At 39.9% G+C, this 23,276-nt stretch overlaps 1 protein-coding gene across 1 annotated transcript in view; it reads left to right on the top strand.

The window, feature by feature from the left end:
- The window catches only part of LOC124805516 (protein Fe65 homolog), a 1,158,577-nt gene that overhangs the window by 1,081,809 nt on the left and 53,492 nt on the right, over positions 1-23,276 (top strand). Inside the window, exons 6-9 of the mRNA XM_047266079.1 lie at positions 1,709-1,858; positions 13,283-13,410; positions 14,893-15,011; positions 15,162-15,283. Coding sequence (XP_047122035.1) covers positions 1,709-1,858; positions 13,283-13,410; positions 14,893-15,011; positions 15,162-15,283 — 519 coding nt within the window. The remainder of the gene's footprint in view (positions 1-1,708; positions 1,859-13,282; positions 13,411-14,892; positions 15,012-15,161; positions 15,284-23,276) is intronic.

Genomic DNA, 23,276 nt, shown 5'->3' on the forward strand with positions numbered 1-23,276 from the left:
ATTTTCACGCAATTTGGGTGCATAGATCCTGAGAAATCAGTTCCCAGAACCACCACCTCTGGCCGTAATAACGGCCTTCATACGCCTGGGCATTGAGTCAAACAGAGCTTGGAAGGCGTGTACAGGTACAGCTGCCCATGCAACTTCAACACGATACCAAATTCATCAAGAGTAGTGACTGGCGTACTGTGACGAGCCAGTTGCTCGGCCACCATTGACCAAACGTTTTCAATTGGTCAGAGATCTGGAGAATGTGCTGGCCAGGGCAGCAGTCCAACATTTTCTGTACCTAGAAAGGCCTGTACAGGACCTGCAACATGCGGTCGTGCATTATCCTGCTGAAATGTAGGGTTTCGCAGGGATCGAATGAGTGTACAGCCACGGGTCGTAACACATCTGAAATGTAACGTCCACTGTTCAAAGTGCCGTCAATGCGAACAAGAGGTGACCGAGACGTGTAACCAATGGCACCCCATACCATCACGCCGGGTGATACGCCAGTATGGCGATGACGAATACATGCGGCCAATGTGCGTTCACCGCGATGTCGCCAAACACGGATGCGACCATCATGATGCTGTAAACAGAATCTGGATTCATCCGAAAAAATGACGTTTTGCCATTCGTGCACCCAGGTTCGTCGTTGAGTACACCATCGCAGGCGCTCCTGTCTGTGATGTAGCGTCAAGGGTAACCACAGCCATAGTCTCCGAGCTGATAATCCGTGCTGCTGCAAACGTCGTCGAACTGTTCGTGCAGATGGTTGTTGTCTTGCAAACATCCCGATCTGGTGACTCAGGGATCGAGACGTGGCTGCACGATCCGGATAAGGTGTCTGTCATCTCGGCTGCTAGTATTACGAGGCCGTTGGGATCCAGCACGGCGTTCCGTATTACCCTCCTGAACCCACCGAGTCCATATTCTGGTAATAGTCATTGGATCATGACCAACGCGAGCAGCAATGTCGCAATACGATAAACCGCAATCGCGATAGGCTACGATCCGATCTTTATCAAAGTCGGAAACGTGATGGTACGCATTCCTCCTCCTTACACGAGGCATCATAACAACGTTTCACCAGGCAACGCCGATCAACTGCTGTTTGTGTATGAGTAATCGGTTGGAAACTTTCCTCATGTCTGCACGTTGTAGGTGTCGCCACGGGCGCCAACCTTGTGTGAATGCTCTGAAAAGCTAATCATTTGTATATCACAGTATCTTCTTCCTGTCGGTCAAATTTCGCGTCTGTAGTACGTCATCTTCGTGGTGTAGCAATTTTAATGGCCAGTAGTGTATTAAGATTTTTATCCGTTAAGAATGACATACTGTGTCCAGTTATGCCAGGACTCTTCCATCCAATCACAAAGCTGGTCTGGCATTCCGTATGCACGTATTTTGTTTATTAGGTGACTGTGCTGACGTGTATATAATGCCTTCTGGAAGTCAAGGAACACGTTATCTACCTGGGGCCGTATCTATTACCTTCTGCGTCTCGTGGACTAATAGATTCTTGACACTCTCTGGTGTTATCTGCAAACCCATTTTTTCCGTAGTTAACAAGGATGATTCATGCAACAAAAAAGAAACTTTCCTCGGTAACGTTAAGTAGCTTTTTGGATCCCCACCCCCTATATCTGAACCTGTTTTTTTTCCGCGTGCTTGGGATGTAGTACGGTGTTGTAGAGAGCGCCTTGCTTCGGTGTTCCAGGGACGAAGAGAACACGGCGCTGGCCGGCGCGTTGGACAACAACTCGTTCAACGACAACGCCAACACTGTGATGGGCCGGCGCTCTCTCGATCTGACGACGTCTCTGCGCGCCAAGCCAGACCTCATCGAGACGGCGGAACGCCGCGACAGGTGGCGTCTGCTGCTGTGTCACTCCCGCTCTTCCTTAGGCCGGTATTACACTATCAAATATCTTTGTCAAATATCTTTGTCAAAGATATTTGATGGTGTAATTGGGAACTTTGTCAAATGTCGTCCAATATTTGGTCAAATCTAGGGCCTCGCTGTAGATTTGATCAAAGAAGTCGCTTGTCTTCTGTTCACTGCAATGTGACATGTTACCACATGGAGCGCTAGCATCGCTGCATTCTGTCGTCTGTAGTGTTTTTATAAACATTTCGAGTAAATACAATATGTGTGTGCCGACAACTACAAAATTAATAGAGATGTATGAAGCTGATGAGGCACTTTACAACGTGAGGCACACTGAATACAAAAATAGATTACGAAGATTGGGGACCTGGCCTAACCTAACCCTCTCCTGTAGCAAGGAATCGGAGTGTTACAGTGAGCCTGTCTTCTGCACATGTAGCAGTTCTTAAGTGAATATTGTGATTTATGATATGAGGATACACTTCATTGAGCACATACAGAAATGTATGCTTATCCATTCTTAAGTAATTGATGTACGACTTGACGTCCTTCACTATAATCTCACGTAACAAGTTTTGTCGAATGCTTTTTTCGTGTCATCGTAAAACCCACGGCTTCACCCAGCTATGTTTCCTCCCCCCCCCCCCCCCCCCCCCGCTTCTCTTCCGTATATGCACACAGTGCAATTGTGGTACATGCAACTGCTGCGGTTAATAACAAGTTGTTGTTGTCAGCCATCTTGAACTTTGACGAAAAATATGACGGCAGTGTAATACCCCTTCTAGCGCTACGTCAAAGATCTTTGTCAAATATATTTGACAGAATATTTGATCACATCTTTGATCAAATCTTTGACAAAGAAATTTGATAGTGTAATACCTGCCTTAGACTAGTGCGCACAAAGTAACTTGGCCAGCACCTGCGCAGGAAACGTGGTAGGGGAAGGGACAGCAATAGTGGCCGGGGCTCCAATGTGAATGGTCAGTGTGCGATGGCGGAAGGGCAGTTCGGCACCAGCGTGATGCGCACAAATGCATATTTTGGATAACTTGTAAGCTACAAATAGCGAGTCTACTAATGTTTACGTTAGCAGGTTATGACTATACGAGCAATAATTCGACAAATATACAGGGTGAGTCGCGTAAGACGTAACAGCCCCATTATTCCGGGGGCGATTGCACGTATCGACAAGCGGTGTTCGGCGAAACATAGCCGGCTATGGGGCACATACTTTGGTAGATACACAATAATCACAACGTTTATATTGACCGAGATTATGAGGCAAGTACATGTTTTTTAAATGGGACGCTATACTTTTTTGACCATCATTCGAACGCTCTGGAAAAGACGCGTATAGTGATGTAACACATGTTGTGATTCAAACTTCGCTTAAAAGACGCTGGGAAACGTACGATTGAAGGTCGAGGCGGTCGGAAGCGGCTGCAGACTGTAGACACGCCTCGCGCGACCCGCGGGCCGAGTTGCTGTGCTCTATGCAACATGCACGGCCTACGCTACGTAGATAAATCCTCACCCGCCCTCTTTTAAGCAAAGTTTGAATCACAATAGCAACATGCATCACTATACTCATCTTTTCCAGAGCGTTCGAATGACGCTAAAAAAAGTACGGCGTCCCATTTAAAGAACATATACTTGTCTCATTATCTCGGACAATATAAACGTTGTGATTATTGTGCATGTACCAACGTATGTGCCCCATAGTCCGCTAAGATTCGCCGAAAACCGCATGCCGATACGTGCAATCGCTCCCGGAATAAAGGGGGTGTTACGTCTTATGCGACTCACCCTGTAGATGTGCTTCGTGGATTATAAGAAAGCTTTCGACAATGTGAAATGGTCAAAGCTATGGATTGACCTCTTCGAGACGGGTACGCCGAGACACCTGGCGTACCAGATCCATCAACTGTACTTTCCGAACACTGTGACAGTAATAACGCCTTCTTAAACATCTTTTCTACTAATGCCGGCATGAGACACGGGTACATTCTCTCTCCACTATTCTTCAGTGCATACGGTGAGCATAGTATAATCTATGTTCTTGAAGGCTGGTGTGACGGCACCTTTGTAGGCGGCAGGAAAATTAAAAATCTCATGTTCGCAACTGACACTCTGCAACAGACGAGCATCAGCTATAAACTGTCATGTGAAAGTTGGCCAAATGAAGCAGAGAGTATGGCCTTGAAATTAATAATACAAAGACCAAAGTGATGTTTGTAGGTCGCAGAAATGACAACAGACTTGGCATCACAAATATTGCTGGCTACAAGGTCGCCAGTCGCTTCGAGTACTTAGGATCTGATACTGGAGATTGCGAGCCTGAGATCCGTAGGGACATTTCGATTGCGAGAAATTCTACAGCAAAACTTACTCGTATCTGGAAGGACGCCTCCATCACTGTCGAGACAAAGCTGTCTCTCGTACAAACTCTAATTTTCCCTATCGTAACCTATGCAGCAGACTTGGACGATGGTGACAGCAGATTGTCGCACGATAGAGGCTCTGGAAATGTGGTGCTGTAGAAGATTACTTCGAATACCATGGACACCCAACCGAACTAACGAATCTATCCTCAGGCATTTCGGCATCAGAACAAGACAGTCGACACATGTCAGTCAGAATTTGTTGAAATACGGGGTGATCAAAAAGTCAGTATAAATTTGAAAACTGAATAAATCACGGAATAATGTAGATAGAGAGGTACAAATTGACACACATGCTTGGAATGACAAGAGGTTTTATTAGAACCAAAAAATATACAAAAGTTCAAAAAATGTCCGACAGATGGCGCTTCATCTGATCAAAATAGCAATAATTAGCATAACAAAGTAAGACAAAGCAAAGATGATGTTCTTTACAGGAAATGCTCAATATGCCCACCATCATTCATCAACAATAGCCGTAATCAAGGAATAATGTTGTGAACAGCACTGTAAAGCATGTCCGGAGTTATGGTGAGGCATTGGCGTCGGTTGTTGTGTTTCAGCATCCCTACAGATGTCGGTCGATCACCATACACTAGCGACTTCAGGTAACCCCAAAACCAATAATCGCCTCAGAGGCCAAGCATGACGAAAGTGGCGGCTGAGCACACGATCATCACCAAACGACGCGCGCAAGAGATCTTTCACGTGTCTAGCAATATGGGGTGGAGCACCATCCTGCATAAGCATCGTACCTTCCAGCAGGTGTTTATCAGCCAGGCTGGGGATGATGCGATTCTGTAACTTATCACGTACCTCTCACCTGTCACGGTAGCAGTTCTGCTGTCCAGCGCCATTTGTCGGACATTTTGTGAACTTTGTAATTTTTTTTTGTACTAATAAAACCCCATGTCATTCGAAGCATGTGTGTCAATTTTTATCTCACTATCTATATTATTCCATGGTTTATTAAGTTTTCAAATTTATACTGACTTTTTGATCACCCTGTATTTTATCACATTGCCGGCCAGAGTGGCCGAGCGGCTCTAGGTGCTACAGTCTGGAACTGTGCGACCGCTACGGTCGCAGGTTCGAATCCTGCCTCGGGCATGGATGTGTGTAATGTCCTTAGGTTGGTTAGGTTTAAGTAGTTCAAAGTTCTAGGGGACTGATGACCTCAAAAGTTAAGTCCCATAGTGCTCACAGCCATTTTATCACGTTGCCAGAAGACAAGAGGCAATGCAAAGAACAATGAGGGAAAAGTCGACAGCTAGAGGACACACAGCATATTGTGAATAGAGCAGATTAAGAGCTTGACTGGGATGGGCATACAGCAAGCAAGTCATGATGCCTAAGACAGCGCTTCATGGGGACAGATGTTCAAAGTCAGTAGATTGTCACTAGACTAGGCATACCAAAAAAGGGGTAGACAGTGTCGCTTTCTACGATACTGGCAATGCAAAATAAAGAACATGTGTCGTGGTAATTATTTGTCAGTCTCCTGACAATCTGTCTGAAAATATTAGCAAAATATATTTATTTCATTTATTTACTGTGTGGCATACAGTAAGAGTGTCTGAATCACAAGAACAGCTGCACATATACAAAGATAATTAATCAACTAGATATCAACATTTCAACACAACTCTCCAGATACTGCTTAATCTGAAGCCATTTTATATAGTTTACCAGTCTCATCCCAATCGTCACTGTAGAGAAGTTTTCTAAAGAACTTTTGTAGGCACGTGTGGAATATTTATACAATCTGTCATTCCGCATCTTTAATGAAACAGTGTGGCACTGGGAAGTACGTATTTGCAGTAGTTTTCCCCATCCTTCTTTATTCCCTTTATTGTATGATTTGAATAACTAGCAGTGCTTGCAGGTCTCTCAAGTACGGTTTTTAATGAGATTTTTCATTCCTTGTTTGACTTGTATAGCATAAAATTAATGGCTTTGCACATCACCACTCACGTGGCTGATTATGAAGAAATTTTCCTGCACCATCGATTCGTGAAGACTGTGGTGTCATTCTATGCAGTAAAGAGATGGCAACAAGACTGCTTGAAGAGCATAGGTCAGCAGGTGATAGTCAGCTGAAGAGGCTGCCCTTTCCGAACATAGCGCTGGACCTGCCTAACATTCAGTACTTTCTTGCGGTTCTGCACAGACGCAAAGTTATTTTGCGCAGCAGTGCATTCCTGCATGTTGGAGGGGAGGGGGGAGGGGGATGATGGCATGGAAAAGTCAAAAGTAACTATACTGTTGGCCATTAAACCTGCAGCACCATGAAGGGGGCATGAAATAAACGTAAATTGGCGTGAAGTGTAGCACAAGCTTGGACACGCAAATGGTTAGCACTATAGTTCAACCGTACAAAGTGGGTAAGAGTACTGTAATCTAAATTCTAATAACAGTGTGTATCACCTAAAGCTTACACTGCAAATATTGTGGAAGTGGAAACTGCTACTGATGTGTAGTTTTCACAGAACTGATTGGTAGTCAGCAACACGTACTGTTAGCCAATCAACAGATTGTAATAATACTTAGAAAGTATATTTTTTGTGCTAATACACACTTTTTAAGTGGAACACTGCCTATTGACATTAACAAACTAAAAGTATGGTAAACTAGAATGTCAGTGATATTCGTTGCAAGATTCTAGTGAGAGTTGTTTACGAGATATCATATGTTGAAAAGTTCCCACACTGACACTTGTACAATTACTGTTATAGCACACACTAAAGAAAAACACAGGTGCTTACCCTAGTTACGTGGACCATGCTACCATGAAAAGAATTTATAAGATGAACATCATCGAAAGTAAATAAAGAGTAATGGCATGTAGTCATATTAAATCACGCTAAACTGAGAGAATTAGGTTAGGAAGTGAGATGCCAAAAGTAGAGGTGAGTTTTGCTTATTGGCTATCAAAATAATTGTCTGATGGCAGAAGTATGGAGGATATAAAATGTATGCCTCCAGTACCAAGACAACCTTCTCTGAAACAGAGATATGTGTTAACACAGAGTATTAATTTAAGTGTTATGAAGCATTTTATGAAAAAAATTGTCTGGAGTGTAGCCTGTATGTGAATTTGATACGAATGGTAAGTGATATGGATGAGAACAGAATAGGAGCTTTTGAAATGCAATGCTACAGAACAATTCTGAAAGTTAGATGGGTGCCTCCTGTGCTGATCAAAGCAGAACAATATGCATTGGCTGATATTCTCAGGCAGCAAAATATTAAAAACACTGCACACACAGTTGATCACAATTCAGTGGTTAATACATACGCAAGCCCACACAACTAAAAATGATTCACGTGAGGGATTAAATCATTATTATTCAAAAGAGGAAACAAAGTTTAATTGTTCACTCAAATGTGAATGAATATTTAATTAGTCACTGATTGAATATGTCAACTAGAAAATTTATCAATTAGACTAAGTCCAACAGGGAAGTTCCTCACGGAGAGACAACTGAAAGTTTACTGTCGTTTAGTGGCAGAGTCCATGGTGAAAACACTGGCTATACACTTGTAAATGGTTTGGCAGCACACTGAAAATACTAGCGTTGAGAGTATCTGAGACTGTTTTACATCTGGATCTGACTGGGTAGGTGCCGGGTGGCCACTTAAATATTCATCCAGTGGAAGGTTACTTGTCCTGCATCCAGGTGGGCACATGACAGGCATAGAAAAATAGCCTAGGAACTGTAGTGCTGTAGGTGGTGATGTACGTGTGTCGGGCGATGATGCTTACACTGTGAGTTTGCAAGGAGCCTTTCCCAGGCCAGGTGGTAAATGCGTTGTTATTTACTGGTGGTGGATGAAGTGACTCACTTCGGGTATGAGATAGAAAACTAAAGCACAGGTAGACACTGAAAAGCAAGTTTATTGAAATGAATATAAAACTTCAATCTTCTTAGGAGTGTAATTACATAACACAAGAAGTAGTCCACAAAAGACTCTGTCTTCGAAGTGGGTGAGATAAACAAACCTGGTGGACTGTCACCACTGAAAACTGTATCACAGTTACTGGAGCCGAAGTACGTGTTCACAAGGAACTGATGGTCTCTAATTACACAAGTGCTGAGTCAGGCCAGAATGCAAAGTACCAAAGTCCCTGACGTCTGCACTCGGCGTATCACAAGGACGATCGCTGGTGGCTCCACATACAGGGTGTCAGAGGTGAAGATCCCAGGCATGTACACTGGCATCAGATGACAGGTTGCAGCAAGATTCCAGAACAGCTTCTCATTAAAGGATCATGACAGCAGCTGATGTAAAGCCTAGATAGTTCATCTGTGGAGAGCTGACTAGCCGTGGCTGCTTACTGGCCTAGGTGCCAGGAACCAGTGAGATCTATTTTCAAACAGGTGATCTCTCTCCTGTCAGTGAGGGGTGCCCTCGGGACTGCAGTGGTGGTGTTCATCGTCATAGCCCCTGCGACTTGCAGCACAGGCCACTCGTGGTGGACTATTGTTGTGCTGGAGAGCTACCCCTGACATAGCAGTGGATGTGGTGGATGCAGATCAGTGATAGTACGATGGGATTCAATAAGTAATACACCACCTTTTTTGTGGCTAATTTTGATTGAAAGACATGCATAATTTGTTGTGGGACATAGTGGAATATTCCTTCTTGAGCTACTATAGTTTCATGAAGTTCCAGTATGTATCAGCCCTGAACACAAGAGAGTCATCATTGAGTTTCTTTTGGCGGAAAACTGAGCATTGCAGATATTCACAGATGCTTGTAGAATGTCTACGAAGACCTGGCAGTGAACAAAAGCTCTTTGGGTCATTGGGCAAGGTGTCTGTTATCATCACAACAAGATCGTGCAAACCTTTTGTATTTCCTGCGTGCCTGGCTGTAAACAGTTGTGACTCCTGCAGTGTTGGAATATGTAGACACTCACTCTAAGTGATCGACGGACCACAATCAAAAACCTGGCTGCACAACTGGATATCTCTGTTGGTAGTGCTGAGACATTCGTTCACCTATTGCGGTACTCAAAGATGTTTGTTGTCTGGGTTCCTCGCCATGTAACAGTGTCATAAAGAGCAACAAAGGACCATCTGTGTGGAACTACTTGTGCATTACGAGGCTGATCGTTTTTTTCTGAACATTGTCACAGGCGATAAAACGTGGGTTCCAACACTTTGAAGTGGAAAAAAAAAATGTGCAAAGCCGTGGATTGGCGCCACACAGCCTAACCGCCGAAGAAAAACTTCAAAGCTGCACCTTCAGCAGTTAAAATCATGGCAATGGTCTTCTGGGACACTGAAGGGGTTATTCTGTCTGATGCCTTCCTTATTGTGCAATGATCATTGAAGTGTATTGTGTTACCCTCAGGAAATTGAAGAGATTATTTCAGTGTGTTCGGCGCCGCAAAAATTCAAACAAATTTCTCTTTTTCCAAAACAACGCAAGGCCTCACCAAGTCTACACACCCAACTGGATGTCACAGAACTTAATTGGACTGTTCTTCCTTGTCCACCCTACAGCCTAGCACCTTCCTTTTTCCATCTGCCTGGCCCAATGAAGGATGCTGTACATGGATGATTGGGAGATTACTGATGCAGCAAGATGCTGGCTCTGATGTTGACCAGCAGAGTGGTACCATGCGAACATACTGGCCCTAGTAATAAGGTGGCATAAGGCCATCGTATTGAACAGAGATTACGAGGGTGGTTTGAAAAGTTCTCGGAACGAAATAGAAAAAAAGTACTTACATCACTGAAGCTTTATTTTTTAATTTAGTCTCCTTGTAGATTAATGCACTTGGTCCAATGATGTTCTAGTGCCTTGATCCCATCATGAAAATGAGTTTCCTCCAGACCTGCAAAACAGTTGTCAACTCAGGCTATGAATTCCTTGTTTGAAGTGAATCTATATCCACCAAGAAAAATTTTCAGTTTTGGGAAGAGATGGAAGTCTGACAGAGCCATATCAGGTGAATAAGGTGGTTGTGGCAACAATTCATACCTTTGTTTGTGTAATTTTGCCATGGCAACAGCACGTTTTTTATCTAACATCAAGAGTTGCAGCACCCATCTTGCAGATACTTTTTTCATGTCTAATTCTTCAATTAAATTGTGATATACCCTTTCAGATGACATCTGGCAAGCGTGAGCAATTTCATGCACTTTTAATCAGCAATCCTCCATGACCATTTTGTGCACTTTTGCAATGATTTCTGGAGTAGTGACACATCTTGGCCAACCACTGCGTGAGTCATCATCTAAGCTCTCCCAACCAAATTTAAATTCATTTTTCCACTTGGCAGAGCAGAGTCCCCCAGTGTATTCTGGAAATCGGCATGAATGTCCTTTGCTTTCATACCTTTCTTTACAAAGTACTTAATCACTGCTCGGATCTCGATATTTTCCATCCTCACAAATCACTATGCCGGAACAACAACAGAGTCACGAGTCACGTCACAGCTCTCTTCCAAGAGCACTGACGTGGCACATGTTTACTGGCAACAGTCCAATGAATATCACGTGAACAACTCATTGCGCTAGCACTGAACTCTCGTGGTGATTCCTAGTACTTTTCGAACCACCATCCTACGTAGAAAAATAGAGTTTTGTAGCCAAAAGAGTGGGGAATAATATGGTGTATTGGAATCCTGAATAAAACCAACCTGCTTTCAGAAAAGGACGTGTTGCATTACTTATTGAATGCCCCTTGTATTTACTGTTGGTGGACATCAGCCATTGTTGTTATTCACTGGCAGTTGACACCTGCTGGCTACAGCCCATCAACCTTGGCTGCGTTACAGTGTAGCTGAAGTCCTGAGATACAGCAGATTGGGTGAGTAATGAATAGGTACTAATAATGGAGAGAAAAGAGCTTTGTGACACAACATGCCTAAAAGAAGTGATAGGTTGATAGGATATGGCCTGAGGTGTCGAGAAATAGTTAATTTGGTAATGTAGGGAAGTGTGGAGGTTAAAAATTGTAGAGGGTGGCTTGTGGCTATTTTATTTTGTTCGACCTTTTTTGTCTACCTACATCTGTGGTCTTAAATAAGAGTATTTGCTTCATTCTGTCACTATGAATAATTGTAGCATATGAACATCTTATCGAGAAATAATATTTTGTTCTTGGCAAAGAGTATGCTTTATTATTTAAAATGCCATTTTGTACTGGGACTCTAAACTCGACACTTGCCTTTTCTGGCAGATACTCTCCCTCCTAAACAACATGAGCACACGTAATGGACAAACGTAGAGCTTCAACTTGCTCCTGCTTCTTCCAGATTCCTTGGATGTTCTCTTATGATGCTCTCACACTAGCTCCCAAGGGAGGATAATATTGATTTCACCAGAGCTTTGAGGCTGCAACTATTCAAGATGATTTTACGATGTGTACAGAAAATATCCTGAACGCTGTTTTTCTGTAGCACACAAACGAGTCAGAAGAACATAAAACTTCCTAACTCATTTGTATATAAAGATATCACGGAGCTGCTTTGTCTAAACTAAGCACAATGATCACAAGAAAAATTTCAATAGTGTGCCAACTGAAAGATATTACCTCCTCTAGGCTTGGCTGACATGCCACTTGGTGAATGATGTTTTGGAAAACTCATCTGTCATGAGTTGTAAACATGAACCAAGGATTCTCTGGCATGGGTTGCTTTAACGGGCCACAGATGATTTTCATATCTCTTTCCTATTAACAGAAAACACTGGGTGTGTGTGTGTTGCCCTCATCGTCAGTTTATCATTATCATCATCTTCACCATCATCATCCTCATCACTGATGCGCAAGTCACTGATGTGGTGTCAAATAAAGAGACTTGCACCAGGTGTATCACTCACCTGATAATCATCTAAAACTTGTACCAAATGTTATGGACATGGAAAGTGTTATTGATGTCTGGTTTTCACAGAATGGATTGGTTGTCAGGGGCTCATATTGTTAGCCAATAAATACGTTATAATAATACTTAGAAAATGTATTTTTTGTGCAACATACACTTTTTTAAATGGAACAGTGCCTATTGACATTAAGAAACTAAATGTAGGGTAAGTTAGCATGCCGGTGGTGCTTTCCATTTCTGCAAAATTTGCTGTGCCAGTTTTAAGTGGTAGTCAGAAGTAGTCTGGAAAGTTTGTAAGGGTGTTGTAGAGTAGGCTATACTGAGAAATAACTGTCAAGAAAATTTGATACATTGTACCATTTCTGAATTAATTAGCATTGAAGGTAGCCAATCAGCCTGTTGTGCACCAGTATTCAAGCAACCTGTCAAATACAATTAATGTCAGTTGTTGTCATACTGTAGATGATAGTGTACAAGATTGCTCAGTCTTTTGCTCGGGTTCAATCCTTACTATTGTCCCATGTCCAGTTTTTCTATCACTCTCTTATTCAGCGTTAGGAAACCAAAGGAAGAATATGTTTGGTGACACAGTCTCTGGTGGGCTGCTTGAATTTGCACACACAACAGCCTTCAATAATAATTAACTCAGTAATGGGGCAATGTATTTTTATTTCTCAGGACAACTTACCCACCAAAATTACTTAAGATGATGTCGACCCATGCAGGGGCATAGGTGTGTTATTCCTGTTTTTTTTTTTTTTTTTTTTTTTTGTGTGTGTGTGTGTGTGTGTGTGTGTGTGTGTGTGTGTGTGTGTGTGTGTCCTGTTGCTCATCAAAGGATAACTCCACCGCCTATCAACAACTCAAGACTTTGGTGTTTTGGTGAGTTGTCTCCTTTAAATCTAAAGTATTTACATTCTACAAGAAATTTTGTATAACATTTACAAGATTTTCATACTGGTTCTGAACACCCTGTATATATAGCTTCCAATTCATCACTATTGAGAAATGAATAAAAGGACGAAGTTTCAGTTATTTTCTAGACCTGTCAACATCTTCTGTAATTTTCTTCCATCATTTGTGTCACAACAAAACTAATTCCATATTGTTTGTATATTGCAGTAATGGAGAAAAACCAGAAATTCCTCATGTTGCTGGATCTTTAAACAATGATCTTTATGCAGTCCCTGTGAAGAGGCGACCCCATAGCCTCGAGAATGATTTGCCACCCGGGTGGGAGAAACATGAAGGTAGGTTATCATGTGCGACAGCTGTGATTATCATTTAAATTTACTTTAATTTCTCTTCAAAAACACATGAAGCAAAGAAACCCTGAACACTGAATCTGTTCTTATGTTGTTACATATGTTGATATTTAAACCTTCCACTTATTTTTCCAGTGCAATCTGTGGTGTAATTTATAATATTCAAGCCATTTAACTTGTCCACAATTTTATTCTTTGTTAATTACAGCAGTCCTATAGTGCAGTATGTAACTGAATGGACTTATGAGGTTTTCACTGGCTTTGTTCATTCAGGAGAATTCTTTTGTGAAATCAGCAAGATGTCCCCATGAATTGAAAAGTAGCAGCTGTTTCTTTGGGTGCTATCTTTTACTCAGCATCAGAATTTTTTTTTAAAAAAAATTAAGTTCACCTGTAACTTTCCTCAAATACCATCTGGCTGTCTTTTTGTATATTTTTCTGTGTATAGTCCCTGTCCTGTTCCTAAATAGCAGTCTGCCATGTGAATTGACACAATCATAGGCTAGTGAACTAGAAACGGGAAGGATGGGTATTCAATTCCCCATTTGGCCTTACAGATTTAGGTGCTCCTCTGATTTTCCTAAATCACTTAGAGAAAATGCCCAGGCTGTTTCTATTAAAAGATTATGGCAGATTTATTTCCCTATCCATGTCCAGTCCTATCTTTTTCTCCACCTCAATGATGATATCATTGTTGGCAGGACATTAAGCTTCAGTTTTTCTTAAATAGCATTCTTCGTGTGTTTTAAAAATAATACTCATAATCTGAGATTTAGAGAATAAAGTGATGGACACTTCACATAAGTTCTGCATGTTATTTTCACTCATTCTAGTTGATCCCTTTACGTAACTGTTGTTTCACTGCTGATATCAAAATTTGTACACAGGACTGAAGAAAAGCTGTTAATTTAGTAACACATTGGAAAAAGAGCTATACTAGAAATGGTGTTCTGAAAAATTTTAGTGAAAAAAGAAAGTGCATCAAAAAAGTTGTTTCCACTACGTTAAAAATTCCAAACTTGCTAGTATAAGTGTAAAGAATCAGTTCTTGGCATGCATTTAGTATGCAAAATATATCTTCAAATATCTCATTGTGCTGAAAAAATGTGATATAAACTGAAAGGTTTTAAACAGTTTATCTTGAAATTTAAGTTAGTCTTATATCTGAAGAAACACAATTTTCATTTCTCATGACAAGATTACATCACTTGAGGCTCCCACATTGCCTTAAAATTCAACTGTAGGATTTCTACACTACCTTACTTATGATCTGTTTCACCCTCTGAATGACAGCACACAACTATGAAAGAACAAAACATTGCAGAGGCTATAACAAAAGAATCGAATGTATCTATTGAAAGGAATTTTCTTAGATAGCCTACTCATGTCAACTTTGTATCAGTTGGAAGCAGCTAGAGATTCTGAAAATTGTACATAGTTTTTCTTTATATTGCTGTCATTTTTCAGATAATGATGGGCCATATTACTGGCATATTAAAAGTGGCACAATCCAGAGAGAACCTCCATCAGCTACATCAGCCATTAAAGCAGAAGCCAAGAGACCACTTGTTCAGGAATCTGAGAGTGTGAGTCAAATATATTTTTTTCAGTATTATTTACATTGGTACTATTATAAAAAAAAACATCTCTCTATATCATATTACACATAATGACCATTAAAAATTTGTGCTCATTCATAATGCTTTGTTCATAAATTTATATTTTTCTTATTGCAGGTAATTAGTAGTAGTTACCAGTCTCCTGTGATTGCGTCTGTCACCAGGAGTAATACAAGCTCTGCTTTGGAAGAATTAGATGGCAAGAAGAAGGAAGAACGTAAAGAAGAATTAGCTCTGAAGTAAGCAGTAATGTCAAACTTTGTTCAAGCTAAGTTGAAAAGATAGTTTGCTACTGGCCACAAAGGAAAACACACACACACACACACACACACACACACACACACACACACACACACACATTCAGATATATACAGCCACACAAGGAACCACACCTTGTGCATACATGACCGCCATCACTGGCAATTCATCAGTCCAAACTGCGGGAGATGGCGTTTATGTGTGTGTGAGGTGGGCTTGCCTGTGTGAATGAATGTGTATGTTTCCTTTTCTGAAAAAGGCTTCAACCAAAACCTAACATGTAAGTGCCTTTTCATTGTGTCTGTCTGCAACTCAGCATGTCATCTTTACGTTGAGTAGCAATCTATCTTATCCTTACATTGTTGTTCTTTTTTACTTGGTTGGTAATGCAGCAAATTGGTGAACAGCTTTGTAATATTTTGTTTTTTCTCCTAATTCTCCAATACTTTCTCCTTATAAAACATGTTACTTTCTACTGTTCTTTTTCTGTGGTGACTGAATAACAAAATTTGAATTTACATAATCATTAAACGTATTCTAGGAACACTTGTCAAAAGATTTACAAATTGGCTCTAATCTTCTGAATGTCTTGTTATCTAGCGTATCTAGTAAGACTATTATCTAGTGTAAATGTAATGATTAAAGAGTGTGTCATCATTATTTAAATATTTAATCTTTCATGGAAATATCACTCAGAACAACTGGAAATAATTTTTTTTATTTACAAATGTTTTGTTTTTGTTTTATTTTACTGCTATAGATGTAGAACCAGCTAGTTCTATTCATATCACAAACTACATGTACTGGTCTATATTTCCTATAATGATTTTCATGTGTGTGCAATGTACAGGCCTGTGCAGCTCCATTTATGACAATGACCCATAATTTGTTTTTTAAAGGTCTTTAAGTTCTTTTTCGACTCATCTTCCCTTCTGTAACACAGCTGCCTTCATTTCAGTCTTATTTACTGTGATTTTTATCTCTTTCCTAAAATGCAAAATAATCCAAAATTCTTCTACATCCATACTCTATAAGTCAACAGTGAAGTGAATGGCATAGGGTACTTCCCACTGTACCTGCTTTTGAAGGTTCTTCCCATTCCATTCATGTATGGAGTGCAAGAAAAATAATTGTTTAAATTCATCTGCGTGCACAGGAATTATTCTAATATAGTGCTTGTGATCCCTATGCGAGCAATATGTAGGGAGTTGTAGTATATTCTTAGATTCCTCATCTAAAGCTGATCCCTTAAACTTTGTATGCGGACTTTCTAATAATGGTTTGCGACTATCTTCAAGCATCTGTCAGTTCAGTTTTCTCAGCATCTCTGTGACACTCTCCAGACAAACCTGTGACCATTCACTCTGCCTTTCTCTGTACACACTACACCCCCTGTTAGTCTTATCTGGTATGGATCCCACACACTTGAGTGATATATGAGGACAGGCTGCAAAAGTGTTTTGTAAGCAATCTCCTTTGTAGAGTGACTGCACTTGTGCAGTGTTCTATTAAGTCTGTCACTTGCTTTAATTATGACTGAGCCTATGCAGTCATTCTATTTCATATCCCTACAAACTGTTACACTCAGATATATGTATGACTTGAGGTGACCGACTCGAATTTTGACTTGTTTATATTTTAGTCGTAGGGTACTACATTTTTTCATTTTGAGAAGTACATAATTTTATATTTCTGAATAATTGAAACAAGTTGCCAGTTTTTGCACCATTTTATCAAGATGCAACTAAATATTAGTGCAGCTGTATCCACAAAGTCCTTCATTATAGGTAACTGCATCATCAGTGTGAAGTTTGAGGTTACTATCAATATTGTTTGCAAGATCATTAATTTACAGCATGAACAGCATTTGGGCTTTAATCTCATGTCAAAAAATATAAACTGGAACATGAAAACCATGTAGATATAAAATTCAACAAGTTCTTGTCAAATTACAAATACTGCTATGACATTTCATTTCCTCTCAAGGAAATGAAAATAAACAAAAAATCAAATTCATGGATAACAAGTGAAATCAAAGAGTCATCAAAAAGTTTTAATATGCCATATAAGTGTGCACAGCAAAATACTACCTTGAAACCATATGTAAAGTATTATAGGAAAGTGCACAGGGAATCTATATTTGTTGCAAAAAAGAAGGACAATGATTCATGTATCAGCAACGGTAACAACAAAATGAAATCAATGTGGAAAGTTATTAATAATCATACAGGCAAACATAAAAATGCAAATAATAAAATCACCATAAAACACAGAAATGAAATTGTTTATGATCCACATGTAATAGCTAATATATTTAATGATCATTATATTAATGTAGCCCAAAACCTAATCACAACTAAATATAATCCAAAGATAATGGTAATAACACCAGTAAATGAAAGGACAATGTACCTATATCCAGTAACACCCAAAGAAGTTCAAACAGCTACCAGTAAACTAAAGAGAAAAATGATCTACAGATTTGTGGTATCCCTGACAAAATTATTAAATGTAGTGACGATAATATTGTCACTCAACTTGACATAATCAATGACTCCTTTGAAAGGTAACATGCTACATCCACCCTGTCAAGAGCTCCTCAATTGAGTCGTAAATTGCGCTTGATACTCCATTTGACATACTTTTGATAACAAGCATAGTTGTGGTACTCAGTCAAATGCTTTTCACAAATCAAGAGATACTGCACCTACCTGACTGCATTGATACACAGCTCTCAGAATGTCATGAGAAAAGCTGGAATTGGGTTTCATATGGTCTATGGAATCCATCATCCTCTTTGGAATGAAAGAGGTCATTCTGTTCAAGATACCTATTATGTGTGCCTGATATGAAACTTCCTGGCAGATTAAAACTGTGTGCCGGACTGAGACTCAAACACGGGACCTTTGCCTTTCGTGGGCAAGTGCTCTACCAACTGAGCTACCCAAGCATGACTCACGACTCGTCCTCACAGCTTCATTTCTGCCAGTACCTTGTCTCCTTCCAAACTTCACATCAGCACACACTCTGCTGCAGAGTGAAAATCTCATTCTGGAAACATCCCCTAGGCTGTGGCTAAGCAATGTCTCCGCAATATCCTTTCTTCCAGGAGTGCTGGTTTTGCAAGGTTCGCAGAAGAGCTTCTGTGAAGTTTGGAAGTTAGGAGACGAGGTACTGGCAGAATTGAAGTTTTAAACTGCCAGGAAGTGTCATATCAGCGCACACTCCGCTGCAGAGTGAAAATCTCGTTCTTCAAAAGTTTGTTTTTCATATACTGTATTGTTTGTTAATTTATGTTTAGCCACTTACCTACAACAATTTTTTAAAATATTTCACAGATTGCATAGTTACCTGTATATTAGTTATAAATAAAACTGACTTATTTAATATACCAGACGTTTTATGGATCATCCTATATTCTTTCAGGTGATAGTACTGGTGAAAACTAGAAAAAGGTCTGTCCAGAAACTGGGGGCCATTTTACTCGTGTCAAGAACTTCCAGTGCTAAGAGATGTTGGCCACCTTACTGTTGATGTTCATTGGTCATTTCTTCCTGGTTGTTTTTGTCCCTGTACTTAGTCCCGACTGTGCTGTAGCTGTTAAACATACTCCTTACATCTATTTCCTACTTCAGCCATTCTGTACACATTGTTTTGAGGTTATGCTGTCCACCTGCTTAGCTGAGTGATTATGTGCGTACCTACCATGCAGCAGTCTGTGATGTTACAAAATAAAAGTGATGTTGTTATTCAATGGAAAGTTGGAAATTGAGATTTAGATTACTGTTTTATCAATCACAATTGGCGTAAGAATCATGGATTGACCATTGTCATAAAATATTGCATTATGAGATGTGAATAGTTTTTACTTGCAGTTTCGCGTGGCTTGAGGCAGTCACAACTAGCGAGCTATTGATTAAGAAATTGCGTTATCGTCTTTCTAATTACTTCATGATCGTAGATACGATCATACCCGGTTGTGAAGTTATTGTTATGACAAAACAATTTCCTAAGGGACCAGAAAGTTCTTAAGGGTGCAAAAACAACTGTAACATCACACAAAAGGGAAATTCAGTATTAAAGCGGATGCAAGAAGACGATAAAACAGTTTTCTTTTTATCAATGTAACACGCACATTGGACTGCTGATCTTGGTGTCTGTAATATTAGCAAAATGCATAATTAAAATGAAAATAATACTGAGGAGATAATAGGAATGAGCACTGCTAAATGATTCAGTATTCCCAGAACAAATATTTATTATAACTAAAACATATATCGTACCTTAAGCTTAGTACTACAATGACGGTAGATTTTTATGTCCGTATCATGTCCATTGAGCACTCTTTTATATAGCCATTGTCTTCTTTGAGTCGCTCGTGCGTCGTCACGGTAAGTTATAACAGTTCTTTACACTTCACTCAAACTTAGACATAACACGTTTTTATACATTTAGTAAAAATTAGATCAGACTACCACAAATCTGTGTCCGTCTTACTTGAGAAAAACAGTACAAGTCTTTAGCACTCAAGGCTTCATTTGTTCTGCAGCGAACGAAATAGTGAAGGATCGTATATCTATCCGTATTTTTCTGTTTTTATTGCTGCCCAAAAACGACGAATTACATCATTAGAAAATCCCACCGTCGCTATGTGACGCCTTATTATACATTAATCATTATTTATAAACAAGTATTTGCCTTCTGGCTGAAAGTATTAACTATTCGTATTTGCTGTTTTAACTAAGTCAAAAATAGCGAATATCACATTGCCTCCCATGAGGAGAGAGGGAATGCCGAAGGATTACCTCGATCCTCATGTCCTCATGAGATATTCGCGATTTTTGGTGTGACATTTACATAATGTTACTGGCGTACTATGTACATAAATTGAAATTACATTTATAAACATATATCAGATATTTATCATTTTTCAAAATGAAGTTTTTCATTCTTTGTTCATCAGTCACTTCATTCTATAATACCAAGATTAACATTTATGTGCATATTTAAGTTTGGTCCATATTTGCTTATAACAATAAGTGAACGTTCATTTCACACTTCAGGGGATAGAATTCAGAAATTACTTTCTCTTGAGCTTAACAACTAATACATGAGTACAGTGAGTGCTTATTTTCACTAAACTAGAGTGGACAATGTTCGAGCATCTGTTGACTCATTGTGGTTCAATTACAGTTTAATAACGTGGCACTACACTTCGTGATGCTTTCACTTTCGGTGTTAGCTGTCTATGGCGTTCATCATGCAGTACATCTGTCCTTTCCACTGTGGTGCCAGGAATTCGAGTGGCTTCCCGGGTTTTTATTTACAATATGAAACAGAAGAAGTGGAAAATTATTAGTATAACTTACAACCTATTGGATACATTTGTTAAGGATCAGGACTGGTCTGGAGTTTAGGGTCTTCCTATAGTGCACATTCATTTTCTTTGTCCATTAAGAGACAGGATTATAATTCATTTTAGCAGTGTTCAGGAGTGCCGGTGTTAATGGCTTTAAGGCCCGAGTAATCTAACAATCTACTTCTCACTCATCTTAACTTCAACTCAAGGAAATTGCTTAATTTACGTATGAAAATGTAGTCACACAAGTGTACAAATGTCTTTCCTCCAGTATGTACGATGGAAGTCATGGCGGTTAGCAGTTTAAAGTTTGGATTGTTTCGTCACCCACACATCAGCCACTCACAGCGGCTGCACAGTGTTGCGTGAGCTCCAACACTCAGTATCCGTTCGCGCTCAGGCTGTAACAGAGCTGCCGGTCGTCGATTGAACTTCGTATCACGCGAGTGCATCGATACAAACACCTCGTGCGCGTTTTGCATGGGAGGAGCCGGACACTGAAGCTGCCTCCATACTTCTCTGTCAACTGCCTCCCATGAGGCTCACAAGTAAGTGACGACGAATGTTTTAGCTGTCGCTGCACTTAGAACAACACTGAACTTTGCGTTGCACCTGTTGTCGTAGCCTTGACTTCTTTTTACACTTGCAGTACAACACTACCACTAATATACAGTGAACAGTTATTTTTATTATGCACGTCGCACTTTAGTGTGCATCTTCACACAGCATTCGTGCTTAGTTCCTTCGCCGATAGAGTTCATTTACAAAACAATCAATTTTGCAGGTTTCCTCCATTGGTACAGAAAGACATATTCTACTATTTACAAAAGATCACTTACGAGCTAATATTTACAATTAATGGTCACTCCTTTTGTTAAGTCCAGTGAACAACTGCTTTATGAATGGACTCTTTATATCTCAAGGTTTACTTTCACTAGTGAACCTAAAAATATTCTTTCAAACTTCCTTTTAAGGGCTCATCTCCTCATTATGAAAACTACAGGTTTCGCAACACTCGTTGCATTTATTCTTTAGTGCACCCAGGATCATTTTCTACTGCAACACAGCATATCTACTTAACGAGTACGCATTTAACGCTGAATCTTTTTTTTTTGTGCTTTCCTTTGCGCTTGCCAAATTTTTTTTTATATTTGAGGGCAGACTGGATAACAATAGGTCTCCCTCTTCGCTTCATGTACTCAGCAATCATTCTCTGTTAAAAAAAAATAGGGTACCGCATGTCTACAATTTTTCGCATGAATGGAATTACCAACAGTTCACTGGGTTTACGCAACCGGTCCATAACAAACATTACCAAAGCTAGCGAAGTTCATCACGCTACGTGTCTCATTTCTCACAAGCACTGCTTTGTCTCGAAGCACACGTGCCTTTTACAAGTCGACCCTTGGTCTGAGTTAATGAAACAGGATCAAAAGGAACGGGCACAAGGAAAATGGATTTCATAAGAGGAGTGTCTTCGGAGACATTTTTGCAATAAAATCTGCATGTAAATAAAATTATCATAATAAACATAGGCACATATATAAATTTCAACCTCTTTCATTACAGCATGCTTTGCTACTTCTACGTCTTACTCTGGTTATAGTCAGTATTAAGTTTAAATATCACTGCATTGCTTGTTCTTTAGATTAGCCTTCAATTAGGGTATTGAATGGTCGCTAGATTACGCTACAAATCTTCTGAAGATCTTTACATGGACTTATTTATGATACAGGGGGCTTGCTGTGTGGTTATTTAGTACCTTGATTCTACTGAAATCAATTCGTCAGCTAACATTCCTCATATACTCTTTACATTGGGCTCAGATCACAGGGAAACAGTTTACTTTCATAGCAATTAATGGCCTCGTGGAATACTTACGCTACATTATTGATGCTTCATGGTTTGCCTCTATTTGTACTGTATTTCACCTAACTTAGTTTACTACAGCTTATTGTCTCCTTGCCTGAACACATGTGGGTTACCACTTGTTTTTCCATTTAACAGCACGCTTTAACTGAACTTTAAGCTGTTTCTTCTACTCCTGTCCACTGTCTGAACATGTACCTTTTTTTTTTAGGCAGGTAATTTGGGCTTTTACAACAGAACTTCAAGTACTTACATTACTAAAAATAAATCTATAAATCTTCTTGTACCTTGAGAGAAGTGCTTATTTACGCATCCTCCTCCATTTCTCACCTTTACATATTTGTATAGATCCTGGCAATCACCTCGCAAGCACATTTTTTTTTTTATACTAATTTAAAATTAAATTGAAATTCTTTCTGCAACCTTAATTTCCTGCTTCAGCTTGTTGAAGAAATATCAGTTCATGTCCATCACTATAAACAATTTTTCCATACTTAACATTTAATACTTAAAGTTTACATGTAGTAGCTGTTACCATGAAGTCCGTGCGCTGTTCAACACAATACTTATCATTAACAGTTCACACAAGGAAATTTCCAGTACGCAAGAGGCAGGAAACCAAAACAGATTCTATCTGCAGTTGAAGCTGCGTCTGTAAACTAACTCTCTGTTTCAATGGACCAATCGCTCCCGATATGGGCTGAAAGCAAGGGGAAACTACAGCCGTAATTTTTCCCGAGGGCATG

The sequence above is a fragment of the Schistocerca piceifrons genome, chromosome 7, assembly GCF_021461385.2.
Source record: "Schistocerca piceifrons isolate TAMUIC-IGC-003096 chromosome 7, iqSchPice1.1, whole genome shotgun sequence".
Classification (NCBI taxonomy): domain Eukaryota; kingdom Metazoa; phylum Arthropoda; class Insecta; order Orthoptera; family Acrididae; genus Schistocerca; species Schistocerca piceifrons.